The sequence below is a fragment of the Gekko japonicus genome, unplaced genomic scaffold, assembly GCF_001447785.1.
Source record: "Gekko japonicus isolate JY-2015 unplaced genomic scaffold, Gekko_japonicus_V1.1 scaffold162, whole genome shotgun sequence".
Taxonomy (NCBI): Eukaryota; Metazoa; Chordata; class Lepidosauria; order Squamata; family Gekkonidae; genus Gekko; species Gekko japonicus.
Genome location: NW_015176456.1, coordinates 451,805 through 479,154, shown reverse-complemented (window position 1 = coordinate 479,154; position 27,350 = coordinate 451,805). Strand labels below are relative to the sequence as shown.

The 27,350-nt window shown below is 39.7% G+C and overlaps 1 protein-coding gene across 1 annotated transcript; it reads right to left on the bottom strand.

Moving 5' to 3' along the window:
• Positions 1–286: 286 nt before the first annotated feature.
• On the bottom strand, positions 287–27,350 carry EFHB (EF-hand domain family member B). Its single transcript, XM_015426944.1, has 13 exons — positions 27,258–27,350; positions 26,353–26,415; positions 24,354–24,497; positions 23,086–23,266; positions 21,869–21,979; positions 20,947–21,076; positions 16,641–16,724; positions 14,238–14,305; positions 12,298–12,452; positions 10,745–10,956; positions 3,969–4,180; positions 2,658–2,839; positions 287–460 (listed from the first exon to the last, which is right to left on the bottom strand). The coding sequence occupies exons 1-13, from the start codon at positions 27,348–27,350 to the stop codon at positions 287–289; spliced, it is 1,809 nt and encodes a 602-aa protein (XP_015282430.1).

The window sequence follows — 27,350 nt, the reverse complement described above, 5'->3', positions numbered from 1 at the left end:
TGCACTTGGCCACATTGAACTCCATTTGCCACGTTGACACCCACTCGCCCATCCTCGACAGATCCCTTTTACTACTACTGTATTGGCTCCGATAAATGATTGTATAAATGTTTCTCATTTGGAATGTTTTATTTACCTTGAAAAATAAGTATCCGAATAAAAAACTGATTAGGTTAGTTCTTTTATTTATTTTCAGTGACTGAACATGTTCTTTCTCTGTTTTGCAAACAAAGTGGAAATTGGAGAATCTCCATCACATACAGCAAGTATGTAAATAAAATAAACATCACAGAGAACTCGTCGTCTGCTTTATGTGTGATGCTTGCATCTCATCCAGTACATTTCGGACAGATTCCACACAAGCCTCTCCTCTATGATCTTTCAGGCAGGCCTGCCTCCATACTTCATCAAAACTTTCATCGGAAATACTCACACCAATGTTGCGCAGAACGTGTGCAACCTATAAAGTAACAAACAAAACACCACATCTGGTAAAATTACAGGGGAGAGAGGGAACATACAAGGGACTTGTCAGTAACTGAAGATAAAAGGCCAGCATAGATATGATGCTGGGAGTCCTGCAGATGAGTTTCTGAATGGTTTTTGATAACAGGAACATATCCCCAGTTTGGGTCAAAACTGTTGCATCGGTGGAATACTAAGCTTTCCCTTGTGCTGTTTTCCCAATGTGAAATCATTCTGCATACTTGCTGTATGCCCCCACCAGAACAAACAAACAGATCCTGATCAGGACTTGTATAAGGATCCTGCATGTAGCCCTATGCACCAATTTCAATACAGGAAAACAGCACAGAGAGAAATCTTAAACCTTCCTCCTTGTCCTACGTTGTGGTCCCAGTCCACACCAGAGTCTTATGTGCCTGCTTTAAAAAAACAACAACAACACTGCTTCAGAGCTCATGTATGAAGTTCCCAGCATCCAATCCAATTATTCCTGAAATCATTCTTGATTGCAGATTAGTGAGGTTTTATTGTAACAGACTAACATTGCAATCCTGAGCAAAGCTGCATGTTTCTAAGTCCACAGAAGTCAATGTTATTAGATATTTATAACTCTGTTTAGGACTACACTATAAATGGGCTACTATAGATATGAATTCTAACCAAACTTGGAGTAACCGCATCATGACCTGATGTCATATGTAGCTCTTTCATGGTCCTTTATTTAAATCCTCCTCCCTCCCTCTGCAACCATTTTTTCATCAAACGGCTTCCCCCCCACGTCTCCGTGGATGCGCACACGCACCCAACGGAGCATGCGCATTCGTAGTGTACACAAAAAAAGAAAACCAGTTCGCCGCGCCGCGCGCTTCTTCATTGCGCGCAGGCGTGTGTTGTGATCGGCACCTCTCCCTTGCCATGGAACCTCCACAGTACCTCCACAGAACCTCCACAGTAGGTCTGATCGCTTTACTGCATGTTAGTTTGCCCCGGGGCAAACAGCCACACTTCTCCTCTGCAGTTTCCTGCCCGTGTGACAGGGGCCATATATATATATATATATGGGTGCACAATGTGCATTAGTAAGGGTGGAAAATCAAAACCAAGACCACAGTTCTGCAAGGAAAATGCAAGAATATATGGGAAATGTGCAAAGGTTGGAACTCAGGCAAGTGAGGCACAAAAGCCCAATAAAATTATACAACAGGGCTAGTCTGGGAGTCTGGACACGCCTGTAAATTCCAAGGTTGCTTTGAAGCATAATAAAAAACACAATAAACAACTGGAAAAAGCAAATATTTTGTTATCTTACTTTGAATGTATTAGATATATGATGTGAAAATACAGTAATAGCCAAGGAAACCTCTGCAGTATGTTTTGAAGTTTCAGTGTTCACAAGATTTGATATAGCTAAGATCTGTGAACTCCTAGATAACATATACAACATCACGTAATTAGATTATTCCACTGGGAGGAAAAAGAAAAGAAGCTCATGGACATGTCAACCTTGTTCTAAGCATCTCTTGAATCTCTGACAGCATCCACGTGGAGAAAATTCTCTGCTTTGCATTCATTGCTGATGCAAATGCATAGGCATGCACAATGATGAGAGCACTTCCACATGGGGGGTTTGCATACTTTCCTTGGTCAACCTCCATTCCCCCTGCATTTTTTCTCTGCTGGACCAATGGAGAGCTTTTTGAGGGCCTTTCTCTTTAACTGGGAAACTTAAAAAAACCCATCTGCTGAGGAATGGGTAGAAATGTCACTATGAGGGGCTGACAGAAGGAAAATGGCACCAGTGTGGATGGAACTCGTGCACAGGCAAACCTTCCAGTCCACACAGTGTGCTGAGGTTCTTGGACTCTGATCTTTCCAAGAAGACTGGACCAAAGTTTGAAAAAGAACATACTGAGGTCAGTGAAAGGATAACTGGAGCAAGATGACATCACAACATTGTGTGGCTGCTCAAAAAAAGGGGGGGGCTTAAGTTTGGATGCCAAAGCACGGAAACAATCAAAGGCACCCTAGTGTCTCAAACAGTTCCATAAACCACTAACTACATTTTTATTTGAGAAATATACTACCTTACTGGATTTTTCTAAATCAGAGAGGTGGCAGACTATGCATCTATTCCACATGTATGCTGTAAGAATGAGGTCTGAAAAGCAATCTTCTGAATCAAGGTACTCTACCTCTTCTTTTGGCCTTGTCTTGAAGAAGTCTGTCTCATATACACCTTTATTGCTATAGATAGATGGATATAATAATGCATATGCACTGGCTTGATCTCCATAATTAGTGATGTCACTAATGCGTCGAAAGCGAGGTGCAGGGATATCTGCACGAATGGTTGGAACTCCATATAATGGGAAAACTGCGGGAAAGCACATGACACAAATAAAATAAAATAAACTGTTATGTTGGAGGCATTAATTCGCATAGAATTACACCTTGTCAATCTCCAGCAAAGCAAGTATAAGTCCTTTAAAAGAAAAGCTAGCTTTCCAATTTAAAAGTTTATTTTGGAAAGGCAGTACAAACATCCATTCTTCTAATTCTTTCTGCACAGCTGGATTTTTTGTTGCTATGCCCAACTGTGTGAGGAAACAAAAATACCAAGATGTTATGATGGAACTAGGTTCTTTCACCATGAACACAACCCTGCCAAGTCAACCACTTTTTAACTCTCGCTGATTCAAGGAGGTGAATTATAGCTTATTTCTCTGGTTGAAATCAATGAGAAAACTTTGACTGTGTTATAGCCTATATTTGTAAGCCAGTTGAAATCAGACTTATACTAGTATCTGTTTTACTGAATATTTGTTCAAGATGATTATCCAAAATAAACCATCAAAATTTAATTTAAAATTGACATTTGACATAATTCTTGCAAGGAACATGTACACAGTTCTTTTCTCAGAGTCTAGATTATTGTTAACACATCTGCACCCTAACCCCCCCCCCCAAAAAAAAAAAACATGTAGAGAATGCTTCTGGTCCCAGTCTACGTAAGGGTGATGGAAATTAACACTGCAACTATGCAGGCTCTGTGGTTACTTAGGGACAAACTAGAACTCAAGACAATGGAACCCACCCAGACTTAACAGAGATATTGGTTTCTTATCACACTAAACACACTAATATCATTTAGTTCTCACATCTGTTTTTAAACTCTTTTGTTATGCTCTGTGCTAATTTGCTGCTATTCACAGGTCTTACCAATTTACTGCGCAATTACTTATGCATCTTGATTCTAATTAGCCCTTTCTGGCAACACCCTCCCAACCCTCTACCTATATGTAATGGTTGGTGACCTCTGTTTCAGTGTATCTGAAGAAGTGTGTGTGTACATGAAAACTTATAAAACTTTGTTGGTCTTAAAGATGCCACTGGACTCAAACTTTTTTCTGCTGCTTCGGACCAACACAGCTACCCACATGAATCTAAGCATTTAAAATGTATTAGCTAATGTAGTAACAAAAAATAGAAGTGCTTCTACCTACATGTGGAAGGAATGCCTCCTACGACTGCGTTATACTGAGAAGAAGTTGTACGATAATCAGAAAACACACGATCTGTTGGTCTTGAAAGTGTTCTGGGTGTCAATTCTGAACTTCCTGGCTCCTTTTGTACTATGTTTTCAGGCTTTAGAATAGCATTTTCATCTGTTTTGTTTTCTGTACCTTCAGGGGGAGTGAGATCTAAAGGAGCTCTTCTTTTCCCTGTAAAGAGTAAATGATATCAAAATAGCAAACACTATCACAAAGACTGGCAAAACCCTAAGCCATGCATCATAGACTTGTCCCTATAATAGTCCTCTGTAGGATTTTCATGCCTGACAGCCATTTCCTCCTATAGGAGGTGGAAGGCACAGTCTAGACTAAGAAAAACTTTGGTAGACATCACAAGAAAGCTGTCACAAGTCTATGAATGAGAGAACAAGTATAAAGAAAACAGTCATGAGAGTCTGACCCACAAATCAAGCAGTCAACAAGATTTGCAAAAATGCTTCCTGTGTATTAGTCTAAATTCCTACAAATCAGAAGAAAATCCTAGAACAAACATACATCATTAAAGATGCCTCATCAACGTAGTCTCCAGATTATATAACAATGTTTCAAAATTGGATCTTCCTCAGGAATATTAGAGTGGTACAAAAGCTCTCTTGCTCTTAAAGTGCTTTACAACAAGTCATGAAAGATAATACAATTCATTCAAATAGGATGCTGATCTCAATATGTTCAGGCTCAAATATGCTGCTAAGCTTCTAATGGATCCCAGGTGTCTCACTTTTGTACCACTCTAATATTCCTGAGGAAGATCCAATTTTGAAACGTTGTTATATAATTCGGAGACAACGTTGATGATGTATCTTTGATGATGTATGTTTGTTCTAGGATTTTGTTATGATTTGTAGGAATTTAGACTAATACACAGGAAGCATTTTTCGCAAGTCTTGTTGACTGTTTGATTTGTGGGTCAGACTCTCACGATGGTTTTCTTTATATGAGTCTATGAATGACATTTTCTAAAATGGCCACACTCATTTTCCCATAACATCTGTCTTATGAACCATAGCCATTCATAAATTTATGTCAAATTACAATTTTTTTGCTGTGTCTGTGCTAATACTAACATCCTCAAAACTTCAGAAGTGACACAGCAAGATACAACAATAAAAATGAAACAAAGGTATTTAAATCTGTCCACCTAGCATCTTCACAAGGAGTTTTTAGTTTTGTGGCACACTGTACGAAATGACAAATATGTACTTCTAAAGCCACTCATTTGATGTGAAATTATGTGACAGATATTGCCTTTTTTTCTTTTCCTGTGTAACCTTGTAAGCATACCCCCTTTGAATTCCCAGAGATCAGTCCTATTTTTGTTGTTGTTGTTGTTCCTAAGGAATTAAAGATGAATTTTTATTGGCTGCACCGGACAATTTTGACCATGTAGACCACTTATCACTTAATAGAACACTGAGTGATCTTGACATTGTTCAAATACTTCTCCAAATTCAACCTTTTAGCCACTGGTATTATCTAATGCTGTTTAAAGCAGGCCTTTAGTTCGGCATCAAAATCACAGTGCTAAATTTGTCATGCCGTTTCTTATGACTACAGCTTACTACAATTTACCTACAGAGATCAAGGCATTTGCTTTGTCTCAAACATCAAATAAAGACGCTGGCTGATATAAAGTTCGTGTTAAGTCTAGTGAAAGCAGGTGTCAGCTCAATGATATTCTTGTACCTTCATGGACTATGTCATGCATTAATTTCATATGCAAATATGATAATAATGTATGCTGGATCCCTATCATATAGTCCCATCTCACAGTCAGATAAGGGAACAGAACAAGTGTGATACAGGGGTTGGACTAGGATCTAGGAGACCCAGCTTTAAATCCCAACTCTGCCATGGAACTCACTGAGTGACGTGAGGGTGAGCAGTGTAGTGGCCAAATCTGCAGATGACACAAAATTATTCAGAATGGTGAAAACCCAGACGGACTGTGAAGAGCTCCAGGAGGATCTCCACTAACTTGGTGAGTGGTCAACAAAGGTCAGTGTTGGTAAGTGTAAGGTGATGCACATTGGGACAAAGAAAAATCCCAGCTTTATATGCTAATAAAGTATTGTATTTGCTGAGATTGAGAGGGATAGACACCTTGGGGTCATAGTAAGTAGTTCAGTGAAAATGTCAGCACAGTGTGCCACAGCAGTGAAAAAGGCAAACTGTTTGGAGAGTATTATTAGGAAAGGGATTGAAACTAAAATATCCAATATTAGAATGCACCTGTATAAATATAGGGTGGAATAATGTGTGCAGCTCTGGTCCCCAAAAGGGCATCGCAGAGCTGGAAACAAGGGCAACCAAGATGATTAAGGGGTTGAAGCACCTTTCCTATGAGGAAAGCCTGAAGAGTTTGGGACTTTTCCGTTTAGAAAAGAGACAACTAAGGGGATACATGATAGAGTTTTATAAAATTATGCAAAGAGTGGAGAGAACTTTTTCTCCCCAAATGCTAGAACCTGAGGGCTGCCAATGAAGCTGATGGGAAGTAGATTCAAAAGGAAATACTTCTTCACCCATTTAGTGATTAAAATGTGGAATTTACAGCCAGAGGATGTAGTGATGGCAACGAGCATAGTCAGCTTTAAAAGGGGATTAGACATAATCATGGGAGATAGTTCTGTCAGCAGCTACTATCCATGGTGACTACAGGGAACCTTCACATTCAGAGGCAAAACCTCTGAATACCAGTGCCAGGAGACACTGGCCTCTATGCCCTGTTTTTGGCCCTCCAGAGGAACTGGTTGTCCACTGTGTGAGACAGGATGCTGGACTAGATGGACCTCTGGTCTGATCCAGCAGAGCTCTTCTTCTGTTATGACCTTGACCCAATTATTCTCTCATGGCCTAACCCCTCTCATGGCCTAACCCCCCTCACATGACTGTGGTGAGAATTAAATGAGGAAGGAAGAACCATGTGTGCAGATCAGAGTTCCTTGCAGAAAGAGCAGGATAAACATGTCTAGATATATAGGATGCATAACTTTCTTAGTATTTTACCACATCTCAGAAAGACTGCATTTCTTTTCTTCTGTGATAACGGTTTGTATCACATAATTTATGGTCTTGTTTCAAATCGTTCAAGTGGATTTGATAGCCTACAATTGGTCATTTTCAAAGCCAAAGTTTTGCAGCACTGCGTAGGCAAAGAAATAGAATTACTGGTGCTTTAGTGAAAACAGGAGCCTTGGTATCAATGTTGTAGAGGTAGAAACAGTAGTGGATAGTACACATTATGTGAGATCTCTCCACAGAATATTAATCCTAGCTGAAGGAATACAGTGCATGAAATGGAATGTATTTTGGATGGTGACAGGCAGTAGTAAATATTTGGACATTCTTGATGCAATTTGGCAAATGCTATTTAAGGCAAGAAATTCTGCATAATTCCAGGCAGTTTGATGTGGTACTTTCCATAATCAGCTGAATTAACTGAAGCATAATAAATCAAAACATTGTCTCCAAGAATTCTCCAAGAGTTGTCAGGAGAAATCACAAATGTGACAAATACATGTTTATTGGGATCACTTTCTTGATGTTGTTGGACATGGAAGACCTCATTGCTTCAGACAGGAAAGCTGACTGAGAAGATTACCTTCAAATGACTTATCCTTCCAATCTTCCACAAATGTGACAGCATTAATTTATCTACCATACATATCGTAGTATGCTGAGAAAATGCATCAAGTTGAAACTAACTGTTCATACTATGTTTTTAAAAGCAGGCCATTTTGTTGTGGATCAGAACCAAGGAGATTTCACTGCATTTACTCCTGACATAAAGTCAGAGCAAACAATACAGAGATAAAATAAAATCATTAAACGGCCAACAAGACAGGTTCAATATATTTCTGAAAAGGAACTGATGTATATCAAAGTTCTGACAATGAGTAATGCCTTTTAAAAATTTGCCGATGCTGAGGCAAGCTACTGTGAAATGATAATATACCATGTGATGGCCGGAAATACAAATCAGGAGCTGCATGCAAGTGTATTCAAGTATCCAAAAAATATATGGTATAAACAGGGAATCCTTACACTGCACAGTTTCATTACTAAGCAACAAGTCCATGCAGATGTGGTTTCACAGAAAACAGCACTGTAGGTTACACTGAATTTATTTATTTATTTATTTATATTTACATTTATATCCCGCCCTCCCCGCCATTCGGCAGGCTCAGGGCAGCTAACAACATATATAAAAATACATTAAAAATACATTAAAACTGTCAGTCTAAAATCATACAACTTATATTAAAAGATGGCAAATCTTCCGATATTGACTGTCAACTGAACACTGTCCACCAGCTTACGCCCAGCTATAAACCCTTGGTTGGTGGCACTGTTGGTACTGTCGGTACCAATAGTGGTACAGTTGTTGGCACAGTTGGTAATCAGGCCAGGGCCAGTTGTTGACACAGTTGGTAATCAGGCCAGGGCTAGGGCCACGGCCATACAGCTAATTAACAAAGCAAAATTACCTATGGCTAGCTACGCTTTGCAGCAGAACTGACCACAGACATTCTGTTATCAGAATGGGAGAAAATGTGCAAGATCACAGGCTACACTTTCACAAGAACATCTGCACTGCCAACCTGTATTGTTGAGTTTATGCCTAGAAATTAGGTGAATAAGAAGTGGACATCTCATTGAGTTGAAGACATGTTGGAAAGTGTCAGAACTGTACTCACATTTGTGATATGCAGCAGACTGACTTCAACCTGGATAGCTACACTGAAAACTCCATAAAAGAATGCAAATGGCAGAGAAGGATTGCGTCATATCCTTAGAAATAGCAAACACTGAATGGGATAGAGCTGTTCCTTTCCAGATTCTGATCCCTCTTCAGGAACAAGAAAATTATGAAAGCAACTGCAAAAATGTTTTCTTTTTCCTGAACAAGGCAGAAATGGTGTGCATTAAAACAGTCATTAGCAGATGTGTTATTAACAGGGATGGCATGGCTGTTACTTTAGAAATTGCTGGGGATATCTGGAAAACTCACTAGACGAGGCAGATGTTTCAACTAACCCCCAATGCTCACAAAGCAGTGCTTTTCAGCATGAAAAGTTAAAGACAGACGTGATTATTATTCCTTTTTCGTCATAAAAGGAGGACACAATGAACTATGAGATAGAGTTGGCCAAGCATGTGGCACTGCTAGGTACAATTCTCCACACATCTTTACCATGAAACTGAGCCCTCTTTAATGTTCTGTAATACTGAACATTAATATTCTCTGACAAGGTCATTGTTTATCACATTGAATACAGAAGTTACACCATCCAAGCTGGTTACACCATCTTGGTCATAGCTGTACCTAAATATCCATGAACACTAATGGGTCAAGAAGAATTTCTAAACTGAAGACCTGCTCTCTAAAGAGGGAGTACAATTCTATCTTCAGCAGTGGAATCCCTTTCTCCAAGTTCATCACAGCATCCCACCATCAATATTTCTGCTTTTCCTGGGCTACGCTGAGCTCATTTGCTCACATCCAGCTCATTGCTGTTTCCAGCTACTGATTCTGGACCAAGCATCTAGGTATGATCAATATACTCTATATGAATGATATATCACTCAAAATACCTGACAAGTTTACCCAGAAGTTTCATGAAGATATCAAATATGCTGAATGTTATCTTGTAGCATGCTCTAAAAAACAGTAGCCCATCTTCTGGAATCTACTCGCTTGACAGAAATGGAGGCACTCTGGAACTGTGCCCCCAACTTGTACAGGTGATCCCAGAAGACCATCATGGTTGACAGTTTCAAAAGATATGGAGAAATCAAGAAGAATCAAGGACCTATCTTCCAATGGAGGTCATCAACCTGAGTCAGGATGATCTCTGTGTCAAACCCAGGACTAGAACTAGATTTACAAAGGATTCAGATGGTTGGTTTCACCCAGGAAAGTCTGGAGCTGAATCACCACCATATGCTGAAACGCATTGCCCAGGAATGCAAGATTAGAAAGAAGGTGGTGATAAATAAAGTATCTGGATCCAAAGATGGCTTTTAAAGTTCTGTCAGCACTGTCTCTTTTAAGGAAGTCATTTCCAGTCTTCTTGAAAAGAGGTATTGACAGCACTCTCTGGAAAAAGCAAGAATCCACTTCACCTCCCGAACAAAATATTTAGTCCCTTGGCTGTGAAACAGAAACTGCTAGCACAGATAAAGACATGGTAATGTACTCTTGAGCCGTATGGAAGAAGGTGGGATATACATTTAATAAAGATACTTTGGGTGTCTTAAGGAGGAGGGGAGGGCGGGATATCAATCGAAAAAAGAAATATATCTTAGAATACATTGGTTGTAACACCTCACACAGTACTGAAAGGAGAAACATGTCTATTCCATTTTACTGCTGATTCCAAATCTCCAGTTTCCTACAGAGAACAGTCTAATGAATCAGACATCTATCAAGAGCCAGTGTGGTACAGTGGTTAGAGTATCAGACTGGGATGTAGGAGACCCAAGTTTGAATCTCCACTGTATCATGGAACGTTGCTGGGTGATCTGGAGCCAGTCACACTCAAACCTAATTTAACCTATTTCACAAGGTTGCTGTGAAGATAAAATTTTCCTCCCCAGGAAAATGAGGTAAGCCACACTGGGTTCCCCACACAAGAATAAAGGAAGAAAATCAATAAATATAGAAATCAACTCTATGAATTTAATTATCTCCGAAAGTTTACCACATACCTTTTGTAATTATGTTTTTTTCATACTCGCCAAGAGACATTTTGTCTTTCCAGTTGAGGAAGTTTACAAACTCCAGATAGTCAATAAAGCCATCTTTATCCAAATCACAGAAATCAAATAAAGCATCCAGAAGCTCTGCATCCAAGTCAATATTAAGCTGAAAGCAGGCCTTGTTTAAGTCGTCTTTGCTTATTTTCCCATCACCATCCTAGGAGCACAAAATCAGGTTGCCATCATGCTTTATAATGTGTTTTTCAATACTGGCCTCACTAACCAATACATCTGCATGAGGACTATATTGACTTCATTATGCAAAATGGATTCTTAGCCTACAAGCCAGTGGTCTGTGTCCTACCACTCCACAGAGCAATGTTTGAAGACGTTTTCCAGCCCTAAGGAGCTTTCTTCTAACTTAAGTGACTCTTCCATTGGAGGAAGTTCCAGGCTAAGGTAGGACGCATGCCAGTGGATGCATCCTGACATCATGATGAACCTCTTGCTTGTTTTGAATGGGCATGATCCTGGCTTGTTTGCTGTACTCCTCCCACTCCACATGCAGGGAGAGTTTGACTGAAAGCTTCATGGTTTAAGAAGCTTTGGATCATACCCTAGTTTCCTGTAAAATCTGAACGCAGGCACCTAGGCAAATCATTTTTTCCTCCACAAACTAAGATTCGAAACTGGAATTAAATGATCATTTAGAATCCCATTTTGCATTGAGTAAATGAACTCTTACTTTGCCCAGGTATGTGCAACTGGATGTCTCTGCAAATTATAGTTTGATTTGAGGCTTCCTAAACAAGGACACTTGCCACTGAGCTCTGAGCAAGAGGACAGAGAGAGAGTGTGAGAGTACAGCAAACAAACAAGCAGCAGTTTGTTATGACATATGTGACATCTGAATGCCAAGGACTGTGTAAAGGCTCCCCAGAGAGAGTCAATGCCTGAGATGAAACTGGTATAATTCTGTGATCACACATTAACAAAACAAAAAAAGAAGCAAAGTTCTATTTGTGATATATAAAGAATAAATTTTGGATTCAAATTTGATGCTCATATTTAGGAATAATACTGGCAACTGAGCATACATATCTATCAGGGCTCTTTTTGTAGAAAAAGCCCAGCAGGAACTCATTAGCATAATAGGCCACACCCAACAGCAGGAACTCATTAGCCTATTAGTCCACACCCCTGACAGCACAGCTGATTACCACATTAGGCGGCACCCCCATGTTACCAGAAGTGTGGTCATCCAGCCACACCCACCTTTTGCTTTTTATTCTGTTTACCTTGTTTGTTGTCAAAACCCAGGGCCTTTTTTTGTAGCAGGGACTCCTTTGCATGTTAGGCCACACACCCCTAATGTAGCCAATCCTAATGAGTTTCTGCTGTTGGGTGTGGCCTATTATGCTAATGAGTTCCTGCTGGGCGTGGCCAACTTGGGAGCCAGCCGGAACTCCGTTCCTGTGCGTTCCTGCCCAAAAATAGCCCTGCATATCTTATCCAGCATTCACATAAAATGTTCACCTCATCTCGGAACTCCACTAACCTTATCATAGTGCCTGAATGCTTCTAATAATGTTTCAAAGTTGTGGTAATTAGCTTTCTTCAAATTCTGTCGAATTGCAGTAAAAACAGCCCGTTCTCTGTCTTTCCCTCGTAGGTATTCACTAGGAAGCCGATAATGAAGAAGGTCCCCAACACCTGCACAAGCAATCAATCAACTAATAAAACCAAAGCTCTCCAAGATGATTCTTTTAGTTCAGTACCTGGAACGGACTTATTCTGAGTCAGTCCATTGGTCTGTCAGGATCTACTCTGACTGGCAGCAGCTCTCCATGGTCTTTGACATCCCCTTCTAACTGATCCTTTTTAACTGGAGATGCCGGGGATGAAATCTGGGATGCTCTGCATGCAAAACAGATGTTCCACCACTAAGCCACAACCCCTCCTCTCGGTAACTGTTATTTTTGCAAGGCCTTAACACATGGTAAGCTTCTGGACCCAGTCTTGCTGATGAATGGACCGTTTGGTGAAGTTGCCAGAAGTGCCTTCTTTCAGTTACACCTGGCTAATGATCTGTCCTTCCGTTTATCTGACCTAGCCATGCTCATTCATGCAACTGTAAGCTTTTGATGGGGCTGCTGTAACACACTCAGCATGAGGCTGTGGCTCAGTGATAAAACACTTGCTTTCCATACAGAAGGTCCCAGGTTCAAACTTCAGTATCTCCAGTTAACAGAATAAGATAACCACCCCTTTATAACAGGACAGGCCTCATCCTTCCCTTTCTGGGAATGTGGAGTTGACTGTAACTGGCTAACACAAGCAAAACACTAGACAATGACAGTGATTTTTTCCAAGTAAAGGACCAACATAGGAATATCATAACAAAGTGGTGGGGGAGGGTCAGCGCTCTTGTTTCATCTTGCATCACATGAGACAAGTCAAAATCTTGAAGTTAGGGCTGCAGAGTGGTTAAGGAATTTCCTGTGTACCACCCCCCCCCCCCCAATTGAACCAAATTTCTATTTGGATAATTTCTTAGCCACTTTCCAGCAAATTGCTTGAGCTGCCTTACTTTACAGCCTGTGTAAAATGATACAAACAACAATCCATAACCAAACAGGACATAAAATAGGCAGGGAATCAGATAATAGGTGACATGAAAGAATTCTGCCTGAGACCTTGGAGAGCTGCTACCAGTCTGAGTAGATGAGTCTGAGCTTGCTGAAGCAACTGTCTGATTCAATAGAAGGCAGCATCACGTGTATCCTTGAAGACAGGCTGAACGAGTGTGGAAAACTACTTATAGAAAAATGTACAAAGTGGAATTTTTTCATCAGGCCTTTTTTCTAATTAGGCAAATTGAATTTGGGATGTATTAGATCTGTCTAGGTCAGTTGTTTAGTTACCTGGCTAATGACTAATAAAGGTAAAGGTAAAGGTTCCCTCGCTTGAAAGCCGACTCTAGGGTTGCGGTGCTCATCTCCGTTTCCAAGCCGAAGAGCCAGTGCTGTCCGAAGACGTTTCCGTGGTCATGTGGCCGGCATGACTAAACACCAAGGCGCACGGAGCGCTGTTACCTTCCCACTAAAGTGGTCCCTATTTATCTACTTGCAATTTCTTGCTTTCGAACTGCTAGGTTGGCAGGAGATGGAATGAGAGACGGGAGCTCACTCCGTCATGCGGCGCACTCGGGTCTCGAACTGCTGAGCTGCCAGCCCTCCACAGCCTGCCGTTCAGCGTCTTAACCACTTGAGCCACCGCAGCTCCGAATGACTAATAACTAATGACTAATAACCCTATGCAAAATTATGCTTCTGTGTCTTAGAGGCACTGCGTTTCATATGATCTTTTGCTTTGGTGTATTTAAGCTGTTTTGGGTCTTAGGAGAAAGGGGGTACAAATCCTTTTAATAAATATTTAAACAAAAATATATATAATGAGGCTCTGAGTAAAGTATGAGGAAGAATCTTATATACTTGCCGTGATCGTCAGGTTTTAGGCATATCCCAAATATGTGGTCTGGAGGAACATTAAGCGTATCTGCTATGCTGTAAGAGAAAAGAATCTGCTAAATAAGTGTTTGATTTTTCACCCAAGTGTAATCTTTGTTCTAGAAGAGAAAACTAAATCAGGGCTGTCAGTTCACCTTGTCCTATATGTAAAGATTAAAGACAACTGATGAAGACATTTGGCAAGAGTTCACCTGTAATGTGTTCACTGGGGCTTTTCCCACATGAATCAAAGCTACAACCACTGATAATCCATTTCTTTTACAATTCTTTTTTCCTTTTAGCACATAGTAATAACTGTCAAAAAATATTTGCACAGCAGGCAACGAATGTCTTTGATCTTGATGCTTATATTTTCTTGAGAGAGAGTGAGACAGAGGAAGAAAGAAACTCAAGCAGCCTAAATAAATGAACGTTCATATCTGTTAAATAAGAAAACAACTTAAGAACTCTTGTCATACATCTATAAAAAAGGAGAAACTGTGTTTTTAGTGCATTAATTGCAGCCAAGCAAAGATTTATATATGAAAAAAACTGAAGAACAAGAAGACTCCTGCTGGATCAGACCAATGGTCTATCTAGTCCAGTATACTGTCTCACAAAGTGGCCAGCCAGTTCCTCTGGATGGCCAACAACAGGGCATAGAGGCTGAAGCCTTCCCTGATGTTGCCTCCTGGCTCTAGGATTCAGAGGTTTAGTACCTCTGAATGTGGAGGCTCACTTCAGTCACCCTGGCTAGTAGCCATAACTTATTTTTAAAGGGCTTATTGGAGATAAATTTTAAACAAGATTTCACACCATCCTTTTCTTTTTAAGGAACTTGGATGAATCAGTTTCTTGATATCTATAAATCCTTGAACTGAAAGGATAATTAATAATGTAAGACATCCCTGACATGTTAGCTCCAGTTCAATCCCAAATTAACCTTTACTTAAGGTCTACTTTACTTTTGGCTTTTACTTAAGCCCAGATCATATTTGGGCCTCTGTCTTCCCCAACACACCAGCCAAACATCGCTCATTTTTCTTTTATGTAACACCAGTGTATTGTGAATGTTGAGCCTTATTTTTCAAACAAAAGACAAATTCAGAAGCTACACAGCAGCCCCTCAGTGGCTGTGGCTGCAGGAAGAAAACTGTAAATCATTCCATTAGCTCCCTGGAGGGGCTTTATTTATGCCATAAATCTGGATATTCTGGTAGTTTGCCATTAACTTCCCTCCACACATTCCTACACTGCCAAGTTCACTACTACTCTTCAGCTGACTGGCAGACTAAGTACAGAGGCATAACGTATTCACAGGGCAAGTTTCTATATTATGTTAAACAAATTGTTAAACAGTAATTGTGGTGATAATATGAACCTGCTGGTATTGATCATCGTGCAGCAAGGCTTCACATAGCTTGGCCTATTACTATCACCTCAGCCTCTTCCAGCCTGAAAGAATGTCTTAAAATCAGAGCCAAGGGGATGGGAGGCAATGTGGCTTACTACACAATGGCAGATGCTAGCAGTCTGAATCTGCTAACATCACTTCCAGCTCCCCTGACAAAAAGCTGTAGGTCAGGAATAAAAACCTTATCACAATTTGCAAGCAGAGGTATCGAACTCATTTGTTACGAGGGCTGGATCTGACATAAAATGTCACTTTGCTGGACTGGGCCATGTATGCCATAAAAGGAGGACTTATTAAGAAAACAAAATATCAAATTAACTTGGTGGGACAAGAATATAATTAATACTAGATATATGATTGATAAAAAAACAGGTTTCTGCATAAATCAAAATGAAATAGATAAGATCTGACTCTCCTCCAATGATAAGTTAATTCAAAAATTATACTCTAAGTTACTGGAGGAAGAATTAGAAAAACTGCAGACAAGGTTGTTCTGCCATGCTAAAGCCACAATGGAATGGATCCGCCCACTCCCCCCAGCACTCCCGTCCTTGCATCAGTTGCTTGTGGGCCACATAAGAGCCCTGGACGAGCTGGTTCCAGCCCCTGGGCCTTAAGTTTGACACTCCTGTGCAAGCCAGTTTCTAATAAATTTAACAATGGAACCAATTCTACCACAAAGACCCTCTTGATTCACTTACGGATCAAGGACTCTTCCAAGCTGAGGCTGAAATTTTTCCTTGAAATCATCACTTATTTTGGACATGTTCTACAGGTGGCACTGGACCCCTGATAGAATTGCCAAATGTTTCCCCAAAGCTTCCAATCTATGTTGGAGATTTGGGAAGCCACATAAGAGCCCTGGACGAGCTGGTTCCAGCCCCTGGGCCTTAAGTTTGACACTCCTGTGCAAGCCAGTTTCTAATAAATTTAACAATGGAGCCAATTCTACCACAAAGACCCTCTTGATTCACTTACGGATCAAGGACTCTTCCAAGCTGAGGCTGAAATTTTTCCTTGAAATCATCACTTATTTTGGACACAATTTTTGCTGACTTCTTCCTGCAGAATTAATAAAACTACAACTGTAACATACTTCCTCCTCTTTGCCACTCTGTCTTAAAGACCAAGGAGGGTTCCTCAGTAAAGCACAATTTTAACTTGTAGGGGTAAAATGCTTGATAAGCAGTTTCTATTGTACAACTCACAGCAAGACAAGGCTTGGAAGACAAAATGTAATTCTCATTTCAAATAATTGTAACATGCCATTATGCAGTTCATGAATCACACTGGAATATTATCTGAGAGGCCATTATGAAAGGAAGCCCTGCATAAAACTTGACTCTGTCAAGCAAACGACAATATGGTAGCACAATGTATGCTGTCACTGTTTTTATGCAAATCCAGATCAATTGTTTATTTTAAAGATGTTTCATGTTCAAAGTCTGTGTCCAATGAAACAAGGTTTCAGTCCTGGTAAATGCATTAAGGAGTGGAAGAAACTATTTAAAACAGCACTGGAGGAACCTTCTGGAAGATAGCCCTAGTACAGCAGAAATGCAATCCTATGCATGCAATCCTATGCACGTGTAGTTGGGAGCAAGCATCATTGAACAATGTGGACCTACTTCTGAGTAAACATGTACAGGATTGCACTATATGTAGGAAACCAGCATGGAGAGCTATCTAGACTAACTGTCATACTTTGTAGTCTCTAAATGTGAAGCATGTGCTCAGCTTCACTCTGACTCTGGGCTTTTGTATAACCTGCTGCCAATCTCACAAGGCAGGGATGTCCCCTCTCTCCACTATTATTTATCTTTATAATTGAGTCAATAATTGATAAAATAAGATCTAATGAAATGATAAGAGGGCTGAGAGTAAAAGGAGAAGAATACAAGGTACAGGCCTTTGCTGATGATTTGATATTTATACTCGAAGATCCTTTAATAAAAGATATAAAAGAATTTGGAGAACTAGCTGGGTTTAAGATAAACATCCAAAAAACTAAGATAATAGTGAAAAATTGCTCCCAAAGACTGATAACAAGGTTAAAGGAGATATCCGAAATGGAAGTAGTGCACAAAAGCAAAATATTTAGGTATTTGGTGGCACGCATACATGTGGTATGGAAAAGATAAAATCCATTCTAGTTTCCATACAAACATAATAAGAACCGCCTTAATGAAATCCTGGAATATTATAAAACACAAATTTTATAATAAAACCCCTCCATGGATTTCCCCCCTAGAAGCATTTATAAATCCTTCTATAATGATTGGAGAACCCAAACTAACTTATGGTACCCTGTAAAATGAAAAAATGGAACTCAAAAAGGAGGACTTATTAAGAAAACAAAATATCAAATTAACTTGGTGGGACAAGAATATAATTAATACTAGATATATGATTGATAAAAAAACAGGTTTCTGCATAAATCAAAATGAAATAGATAAGATCTGACTCTCCTCCAATGATAAGTTAATTCAAAAATTATACTCTAAGTTACTGGAGGAAGAATTAGAAAAAGAAACCATTAAAAAGTCAATGATAACCTGGAATAAAGAGATAGGGACTACTCTAAACGCGAACCAATGGAATAAAACGTGGAGATCAATAAAATATATGAAGGCGACATCATATAAAGAAAATATCTATAAAATGTTCTACAGGTGGCACTGGACCCCTGATAGAATTGCCAAATGTTTCCCCAAAGCTTCCAATCTATGTTGGAGATTTGGGAAGAACGTAGGTACATATCTCCATATTTGGTGGAGATGTGATAAAATACAACCCTACTGGAAAAAAATCCATAAAATCCTCTTAGAAATACTTAAAACAAATGTCCCCTTAAAACCCGAAATATACTTACTAAACATGATTCCGGATAAAATAAAAAACCACAAACGCATAATAATATATATTCTAACAGCAGCAAGAATTTTGATAGCGAGACGGTGGAAGTCGAAAGCCATACCATCTATAAGAGAACTTAAACATAAGATCTTGGACATTGCAGAAATGGATAAATTAAGCTTAGCATTAAATAACAAACCAGAAAATGCATTTTGGAAAAGATGGAAAATTGTATACGACTGGCTAAAGCATAAAAGAAGAATATGAAATACTAGTGAAAACTATGTTAAAGTTAAAACAAAGACTCTCAGAGATGTATAAATCTTTAACTTATCTCATGTATATAGATTTTGTGAAATGTAAAGGTGAAAAATTGGAAAATAAATTTATTAAAAAAAAAAACCTGCTGCCAATCTAACACTGTAATCTTTTCTTCATTACAAGACATTATTTATTAAATTAGATTTCTAAACTGTCCTTCCCTGTCAGGGCTGGCTCGCTCACTAGGTGAACTAGGCATTCGCCTAGAGCGCGCCAACCCTTCCTTCTGGAAGATAGCCCTAGTACAGCAGAAATGCAATCCTATGCATGCAATCCTATGCACGTGTAGTTGGGAGCAAGCATAATTGAACAATGTGGACTTACTTCTGAGTAAATATGTACAGGATTGCACTGTATGTAGGAAACCAGCATGGAGAGCTATCTAGACTGACCGTCATACTTTGTAGTCTCTAAATGTGAAGCATGTGCTCAGCTTCACTCTGACTCTGGGCTTTTGTATAACCTGCTGCCAATCTCACAAGGCAGGGATGTCCCCTCTCTCCACTATTATTTATCTTTATAATTGAGTCAATAATTGATAAAATAAGATCTAATGAAATGATAAGAGGGCTGAGAGTAAAAGGAGAAGAATACAAGGTACAGGCCTTTGCTGATGATTTGATATTTATACTCGAAGATCCTTGGGGCCAGCCCTGTTCCCTGTGGAACATTAAAACATGTAGTCAGTAAAAGAAATTTTAAACAGTAGTAGCCTGTCCAACATTATTAGTTTAAAATATGGTGCTTGTAGACTCTTAGAAGATGTGGGGCTTGAATTGAATTTTGGTGATTAAGAGGAGCCAACCATTTTTAAACAGTAGTAGCCTGTCCAACATTATATGGTGGCTTGTGGACTTTTAGAAGATGTGGGGCTTGAATTGAATTTGGGTGATTAAGAGGAGTCAACCATCATTTAGGTATTTGGATATCAGATAACACCGCAAAGTTGTATGAAAATAACTACCAAAAACTAATAACCGAAATTAATGCAGACTTGAAAAATTGGGGACAAAAACATCTGTCCTTATTGTCATCTTAAAAGTTTCTCACATGTGAGTAAGGAATGTATCTAATTGTGCTCCTACTGGGTAATTTCTGAATGATTTAAAGTATCATGTTTAAATGCCTATGCTTTATTTCAGCATTGCTTGAGCTCCATAGCGGGTTTTTTCTTGTTTTCAAATTTCTGCAAGCCAAACCCTCTTACATTGTTTATTGGATGTCACAGCCATTGATCATATTGACTTACACTGTGTATTTTTATTTTATTTTATTCAATTTGTATCCCATTCCCATCCCTCCAAGCAGGGCTCTGGGCAGGTTCTAACTATTCATACATCATACAAATATAATACAATTTAAAATCATCCACAGCATTAATACTATAAAACCCAATATTTCTTAGCCTAACATGGCATAATCTGCCTTGAGTCTCAGTGAGAAAGGTGGACTATAATAACATAAGTCAAATAAAATAATAAATTATGAAACGTGGTGACCTCTGCGTTTTATGAGGTACAATCATCTTGGACTATCCTGAAAAAAATATGAAGAAACTACATACTCAGATCACTGAAGAGCCAAAATGTATACCATCAGAAAGGAACAAGTGAGTTGAAAAGCATGGATTTCCCCCCTAGAAGCATTTATAAATCCTTCTATAATGATTGGAGAACCCAAACTAACTTATGGTACCCTGTAAAATGAAAAAATGGAACTCAAAAAGGAGGACTGAAGAGCCAAAATGTATACCATCAGAAAGGAACAAGTGAGTTGAAAAGCCAACCCCACTGTAATGTATCCAGTCCAGACAAGTCCAGAGACAAACGCGGAGCTTAGCTCCAAGAGACAGTGGACTATGCGGATCCTAGCCCGCTCCAATTAGGGGGCTAGGTTCCCGGCCGAGAGCCTATGGGACTCTCGGCCACTGTAAATAACCTATAAGAAAGTAAGGGTGTGTTTTGGGGTGGTGGTTTCTCGGGGGACATAAGCCGGCCTGTGAGCCGGCCAAAGTCGTCTTGTTCCTGACCGAATAAAGTACGCTTTGCTGAAATCACTCTCCGTCTGCGTACTTTTCACCCACCATCTGGAACCTGTCACAACTTACATCTGCATCTCATGGAGCCAGCGTAAAGTTCTGGCTGCATTTCGTCCATCATTAAAATGTGGTGTTTCTTTCCCATAAAGATTAAACCTTTTGAACGTAGATGGGTCATATTTTCTATTCATGGGCTCCCCTGTGGAAGATAAGAATCATCATTTACTGGTGCCACATGCACACTAAAAACAAGCAAAAACAAAGATCTAAATTATCTGTTTAAGTCCCAAGCCATCATTAAGCTTGATAAAAGGCAATTCCAAAATATCACAGCAGAGAGGAAACATACTAGGCAGCTACCAGTATAGGCCTGGATCCAGCAATGTGCAAATATAAATAGACTTAGCACATTTCTGTATGTGCAAGCACTGTCAACCTCCAAGTTGGACCTTGAGTTTTCCTGAAATTACAACTCATCTTCCTGACTATGGAGATCAGTTCCCCTTGAGTAAATGGCAGCTTCAGAGGGTGGACTATATGGAATCATACCCCTACTGACCGCCTTCCCCAGACTCCCCAGGCCCCACCCACAAGTCTCCAGGTATTTTCCAAGCCAGAGTTTTTTCCTCCCCATATATTATAGTGCCCAGAAAGTGACTGCACAAGATCTTTTTCAAGAAACACAACTGGGAATACGTCTGGCTTAGTTTAAGCAACTACTATAATACTCTCATTTGCACAAGAGCTTCTGTGGAATGAGAAATTTTGCACTGGACCCAATCCACAGGTCCCCTCGTATATTATAGTAATATCTAGAGGGTGAAGTCCTCATTCCAAATACAACAGCTTTTCTAAAAAGTGGCAGTCTGCTTTGCATTATACTTTGTAGCAGGAGGGGTAAGCATAAGCAAACTATAAACAACTAAATTTAACCACTGTCAATATCTAGATTTTTTTTTTATTTAACAAACACTCTCTTGCCCTTACTCACCAACAGAATAATCATTGTGAGATGCAACATACAATTCATGCCCGTCGAGTGCTTCTTTATTGACTTCTTCAAATGTCTTTGGTGGATTTATAACTTCTCCACCAGGCCCCTCTGCAAGTAATCCAATACAAGTAATGAAATAATCTGATCAAAATAATTGCTGAGTAAAGATCTGTGGGCCGTTTTCACAGCTGGAATCATTCTCATCACACAACACAGGAATGAAAACAGCTAAGCTAGTACCAAAGGACTCGTGATAACTTTATGTGAGCAGACCTTGTTCCCACAGCTTGCAAGAGACCCGGCAGTATATCTGAGCCACAAAGCATGTTAGAGACTTCATGTCATACTAGACTCATGTATATTAGGGATTAAGCCTACCCTTCCTGCTCCAACTCCATTACATTCCTTTGAAGGTCTGAAAACAACTCTGCATGCATATAATTATATTTATGTGGGCTCTGAATGCATGATTTGGAAGTCTGTAATCCAACCTTCTGCTGAGTTGGCAGAGTTGGAGTTGGGGGGTTTTGAAGTCTGAACATGGCTAACATGTATGTCTTATCATGGGGTAGCATCAAGTTTCTGCAGCTGTGTACTGGGTGTGATTTTTAAAAATCTGCTATTTAAAAAAAGTAATCTATTTAAAAAAATCGTAAGATGTGTAGACTACTTTATGCACTTGTAATGGCAATGGGTTCTGACAGCCTTTCTGCCCAGGGTGCCTTCTTCTAGGTCTCTCTTGCTTCCCTCTCAACAATGAGAGAGCTGCCATCCCATCTACATCCTGGTTGACTAGAGGCAAAGACTGAAGTCAGTGTCCTGGTTCTTCCTTCCTTTTTCTCCCTAGCAGTTTTTGAAGGGGGAAGAACATCCACCACTAGAGTGTAAGGGAAAAGCCAAGAAGCTGTTCCTATACACATGGGGCCAAGAAAAGGCATTTTTGTATGTATTTAAATTCTGTTGAACTCTGCTTATACTGCTTTTATTAATTTACGATGCTGTGAAACTTGACTTCTCTAATTAATGCAATTTAATTTTAAATTGTTCAGACTGATGCAGTCTTGGTTGACTGCCTTTTGGTACATTCTTAGCAGAAGGCTGGTTTTAGTACAATAGCATTTTGAAGAACAGTATGAGGTATAACAAATTCCACAATAAATCATAATTATTCTATATGAGAGTGAACAATGGTGTTGCGCTACTAGTTCTGCTACCTCTGATGGTTGCTACTCCAAATGTCGTGTTAGTCAAATCCAGTCCTTTAGGTAACCTTGACACCAGATCATGGCACTTCCCGAGGGGTGCTTCACGATTGCTCAGATAAACAGATTCTTTCTTCTCTTTCAGTTTTTGTTGAAAGCATGTTTTGGGAGGTGGATTTGTCAGTAAGGCTGCCTGAAGATATTTCAGATAGGAAGAGATACAAACAAACATTCGGCACTTTCAAAAGGGATACTACTGCATAAATCCTATTTGCTTTTTGAAACACTAGTGCTAACTACACTGATCAATACAGCTAAGCCACGCCTTTTATTTAATGTCTCGCTATCATAACATTTTGAAGTGGATAACTATGCTTCACTTAATTACTATTTCTGAAAAGTCATTATTCAGGGAAAGTATCGAACGTCAATATAACGCTAGCTCAACTTATGAAAAATGCAACAACCGACATTTCATCAGACACTAACTGCAATTATCTCTGGAATACCTCATCTATTTGTAATAGTGAAACATTTTTATTTGGAAAAAAGACTGCAAACAAATGATTAAAAATAACCGACAACCCCATTTACACCGTACATTTTAAAGAAAATGGACTGAGGCTACAGTCCTAAGAACACTTTCCCGGGTTTAAGCCCAATGAATAAAATGGGACTCACTCCCATAAATATAGTTTCAGGTGGGTAGGCATGTTAGTCTGAATAGCAAGACGTGAGTCTGGTTTCAGGTGGGTAGGCATGTTAGTCTGAAGTAGAATAGCAAGACGTGAGTCCGGTAGCACCTTAAAGACGTACAAGATTTCCAGGATATAAGCTCTGAGTCAAAGCTTACTTCACTGGACACAAGTAGGAACTACATATATCTGACAAGGGGAGCTTATACCTATGGTTGCCAGTTCTGGGTTCGGAAATACCTGGAGATTTTGGGGGTGGAATCTGAGGAGGGTGGAGTCTGGGGACGGGAAGGACTTAAGTGGGGTATAATGTCAGAGACCCCACCTTCCAAAGCAGCCATTTTCTCCAGGTGAACTGATCTCTGTCGCCTGGAGATCAGTTGCAATCCCCCCTGGAGCTGGCAACCCTACAAAATCCTGTTGGCCTTTAAGGTGCTACTGGACTCCAATCTGGATATAAATATCAGTTGTACTCCTACATGGGAAAGGTATGCCCATGTTCCTCCCTTAATCAAAAATACATTTCAAAATCATACAAATAAATGGGGTATTTTTGCTGAGAAAAAAAAGATTTAAAATCCTTACCTTTATTGATGGTATGGTTTTTACACCATGTGTCAAACAAGATGCAATATCAGGGTCGTTTGCTCGACCATAAAATATTCTTTCTCTCCCAAGGAGTGGATACGTGGTGTTTCGAAACTTTTTTACAACAGGTGGAGTAAGTGGCTATAAGGCAATAGGAAAACTGTTTATCAGACATCCTGTATGGCAAACATCACTAACGGTCATAAGTGGCTTTAGATTCCTGTGCAACTAATGTCCAAATATCTGAAGAATAATTCACTAACAGGGCATCCCTAGCATGGATCCATGTTCTCACAATTGAAAAAAAAAAAATTACCGATTTCAAATTTTGTGTTTTTCATTCTTTCTAAAATGCATTTATGTTTGAAAATTGGTTTGCGCAGGGGGGGGGGGCGCCAGAAGGTAGCCTCACTTAGTGTACAAAAAACCCTGTTCACTAAGAACTATTACTAATAAAAGACCACCTCAAAACAAAAGAAATAAAGTTCACCCAGAGAAGCAATGGAGCTTTTACAGAATGACAGAGCCCAGGCTTCCATATTATGATCATTACTGTTCAGAAGTACAGAACTGTAATTAGTATTGCAAATGTGTCCTGCATCTTGTGCCTCCTGTTCTTTTGTTGAAAGACAGAACCAGAATTAAAATAGAAGGAACACAGGGTACGCCAAAACAAAAAGGACTTTGTGGCACCTTAAAAACAAACGGATTTATTGTGGCATATGCTTCCATGGACTTCATCCGTAAGAAGCATACCACAGTATAATGAAGTCTGGTCAGTGCACAATGTGCAAGATTTTATACAGACCAACTGTTGTAGCAACCATTCACACCAAACCTTGAGTTTCTTTAATGAAGTACCAAATTTTACACATACAAAGAAATCCTTGAACTGGAAAGCAAATAATATATTATAGGCAATTTTCTGTAGTATACTTCTTTGGAGGGGGCAAGGTTAAGACAAGGAACACAAGGATTCCCCTTTCTGTTTCAGAGGGTAGTCGTGTTGGTCTGCAGTACAACAGTTAGATTTGAATCTAGTAGCATCTTAGAGACCAACCCTGAAAATCTATTTGGTCCCTGAAGTGCTACCAAACTCAAATTGTTTGTATCCCTACATTATCTTCAGGAAACAACTATCAGACCCTTCTCAGATGATTTAGAGTCAGTGTGGTATAAGCATGCTTGATTAGGACCTGGGAGACCCGTGTTCAAATCACCACTCTGCTCTGAAGCTTATTGGGTGATGTTGGACCAGTCATTCTCTCTCAGCCTAATGTTTCTCACAGGGTTGCTATGAGGAGAAAATGGAAGAAAACAGAACTATGTTCAATGTCCTGAATTCCTCAGAAAAAGGGCAGGACAAAATGTGACAGATTTTTAAAACAGATTTTCTGTTGATTCATTCTAATGCCAACTGCCAGGAAGAAAGGTTGTTTATACAGTACTCAGATCTGTGGAGGTATGAAAATCAAGACTTTCTTGGCACTGGTCAGACATCTCCCATGTTTTGCTTTTCTCAGTGAGTAGGGGCCATTTCTCTGAAACGGTTAGCTTCAAATGGGAGCAGGAAGCCCATTAGATACCCAATCTCCAGATCAATGTTTCTGTGAGATATGTTCTGAAAGAACATGCTACCTGATATGCTATTTAAACCAAACCAAAAAAAAAAAATGTGCATCCCTATGAGGTTTTCATAATAACAAAACAACTGGCAACCACTGTATGAAAGCAAGCATGCAGGAAACTACTGCTATCCTGGATCTACTACAGCCAATACTAAAAACTTCACCTCACACATAACCCTAAACACACTTTTCAGCTTCATTTATATTGTTTGTTCATGTATGTGAATGTTGCTAATGTGTAGTAGAAAGCCTAAAATAAAGAAAGCAGAATGTACTGTGGCCATTTAGATAGCAACTGCCTACAGCAGTTGGTATATGGGAAGAACTTTCAATAATCAATAGAGAAACATAAAGAACAGGGTACTTACTCGGGGTAAGATTTCTGTGAGACAACTAGAAGCTGTTTCTCCAATTGGTACCAATTTTCCAGCCTGTAAAAAGCAAGCAGAGACCCTGTAGATGAGGACAAGAGACCACAAGACTATGTTCATCTCACAAATCTCTCTGAGGATGAGTGACTTTAATTTCGGAATTGCTTACGTACGATGATAGCAAAGCTTTATCCCAGTGAGTATTGGCATAAGCATTCCTCCATTCATGGATGTACAGATCCTGTTATCATTCATTTGCATACTGCCTTTCCCTCTCCCCAAACACCTAGCACCCTGAGTGGAGGCAAGATATATCTGAGCAAGTGCAGGATGCATTTCCATCAAGTTCTCTACATGATCTCGGGCTAGTTACAATACTGATACTGCAGCATAGTCTAGGCTGTGAGAATAAAATGGGGAGGGCCTTGCACACCACCCAGAGCTCTTTGGAGAATTGTAACAACCACTGCTAATTATATCTTCACTTCTCAATATATGCACACAGCAAACCTCTAATAAGGAGCCAGACTGCATGCACACATTGTTGGATACTGCATTACACAAGTAATTGTATCTGCAACAGAATTTTCCTGAGTAGACAAGCCAATTCAGTAACAACTTATTGCCGCTGTGCAATATCCAACAAGAATAATTTCTGGTCAGATTTTAACCTTAGCCAGTTTTAGCAACGTATCTCTAAATCCTTTTGGAGAATCAAAGAAGACTATCCTTGTCACTCTGGGCAATGACCCTGGCTCCCTCCCCTCTATCGTGTTTTGGGGAATCAAAGAAGAAGCCTGAGTGGAAGAGATGAGTTTTGCTCTTTCAGCAGAACACATCAAGGGAGAAAGCAATTCGAGGAAAGGGGGAACAGAGAGTAGGAGCAGTCTGCCAAGACTCACTGTGGGGAACTCTGGAAATCTGTCGACAAACCTCCCTCGATACACTGGCCCAACGGCCCCGCCCAGCCCCTTGACGGGGTTCCCCCCCACCAT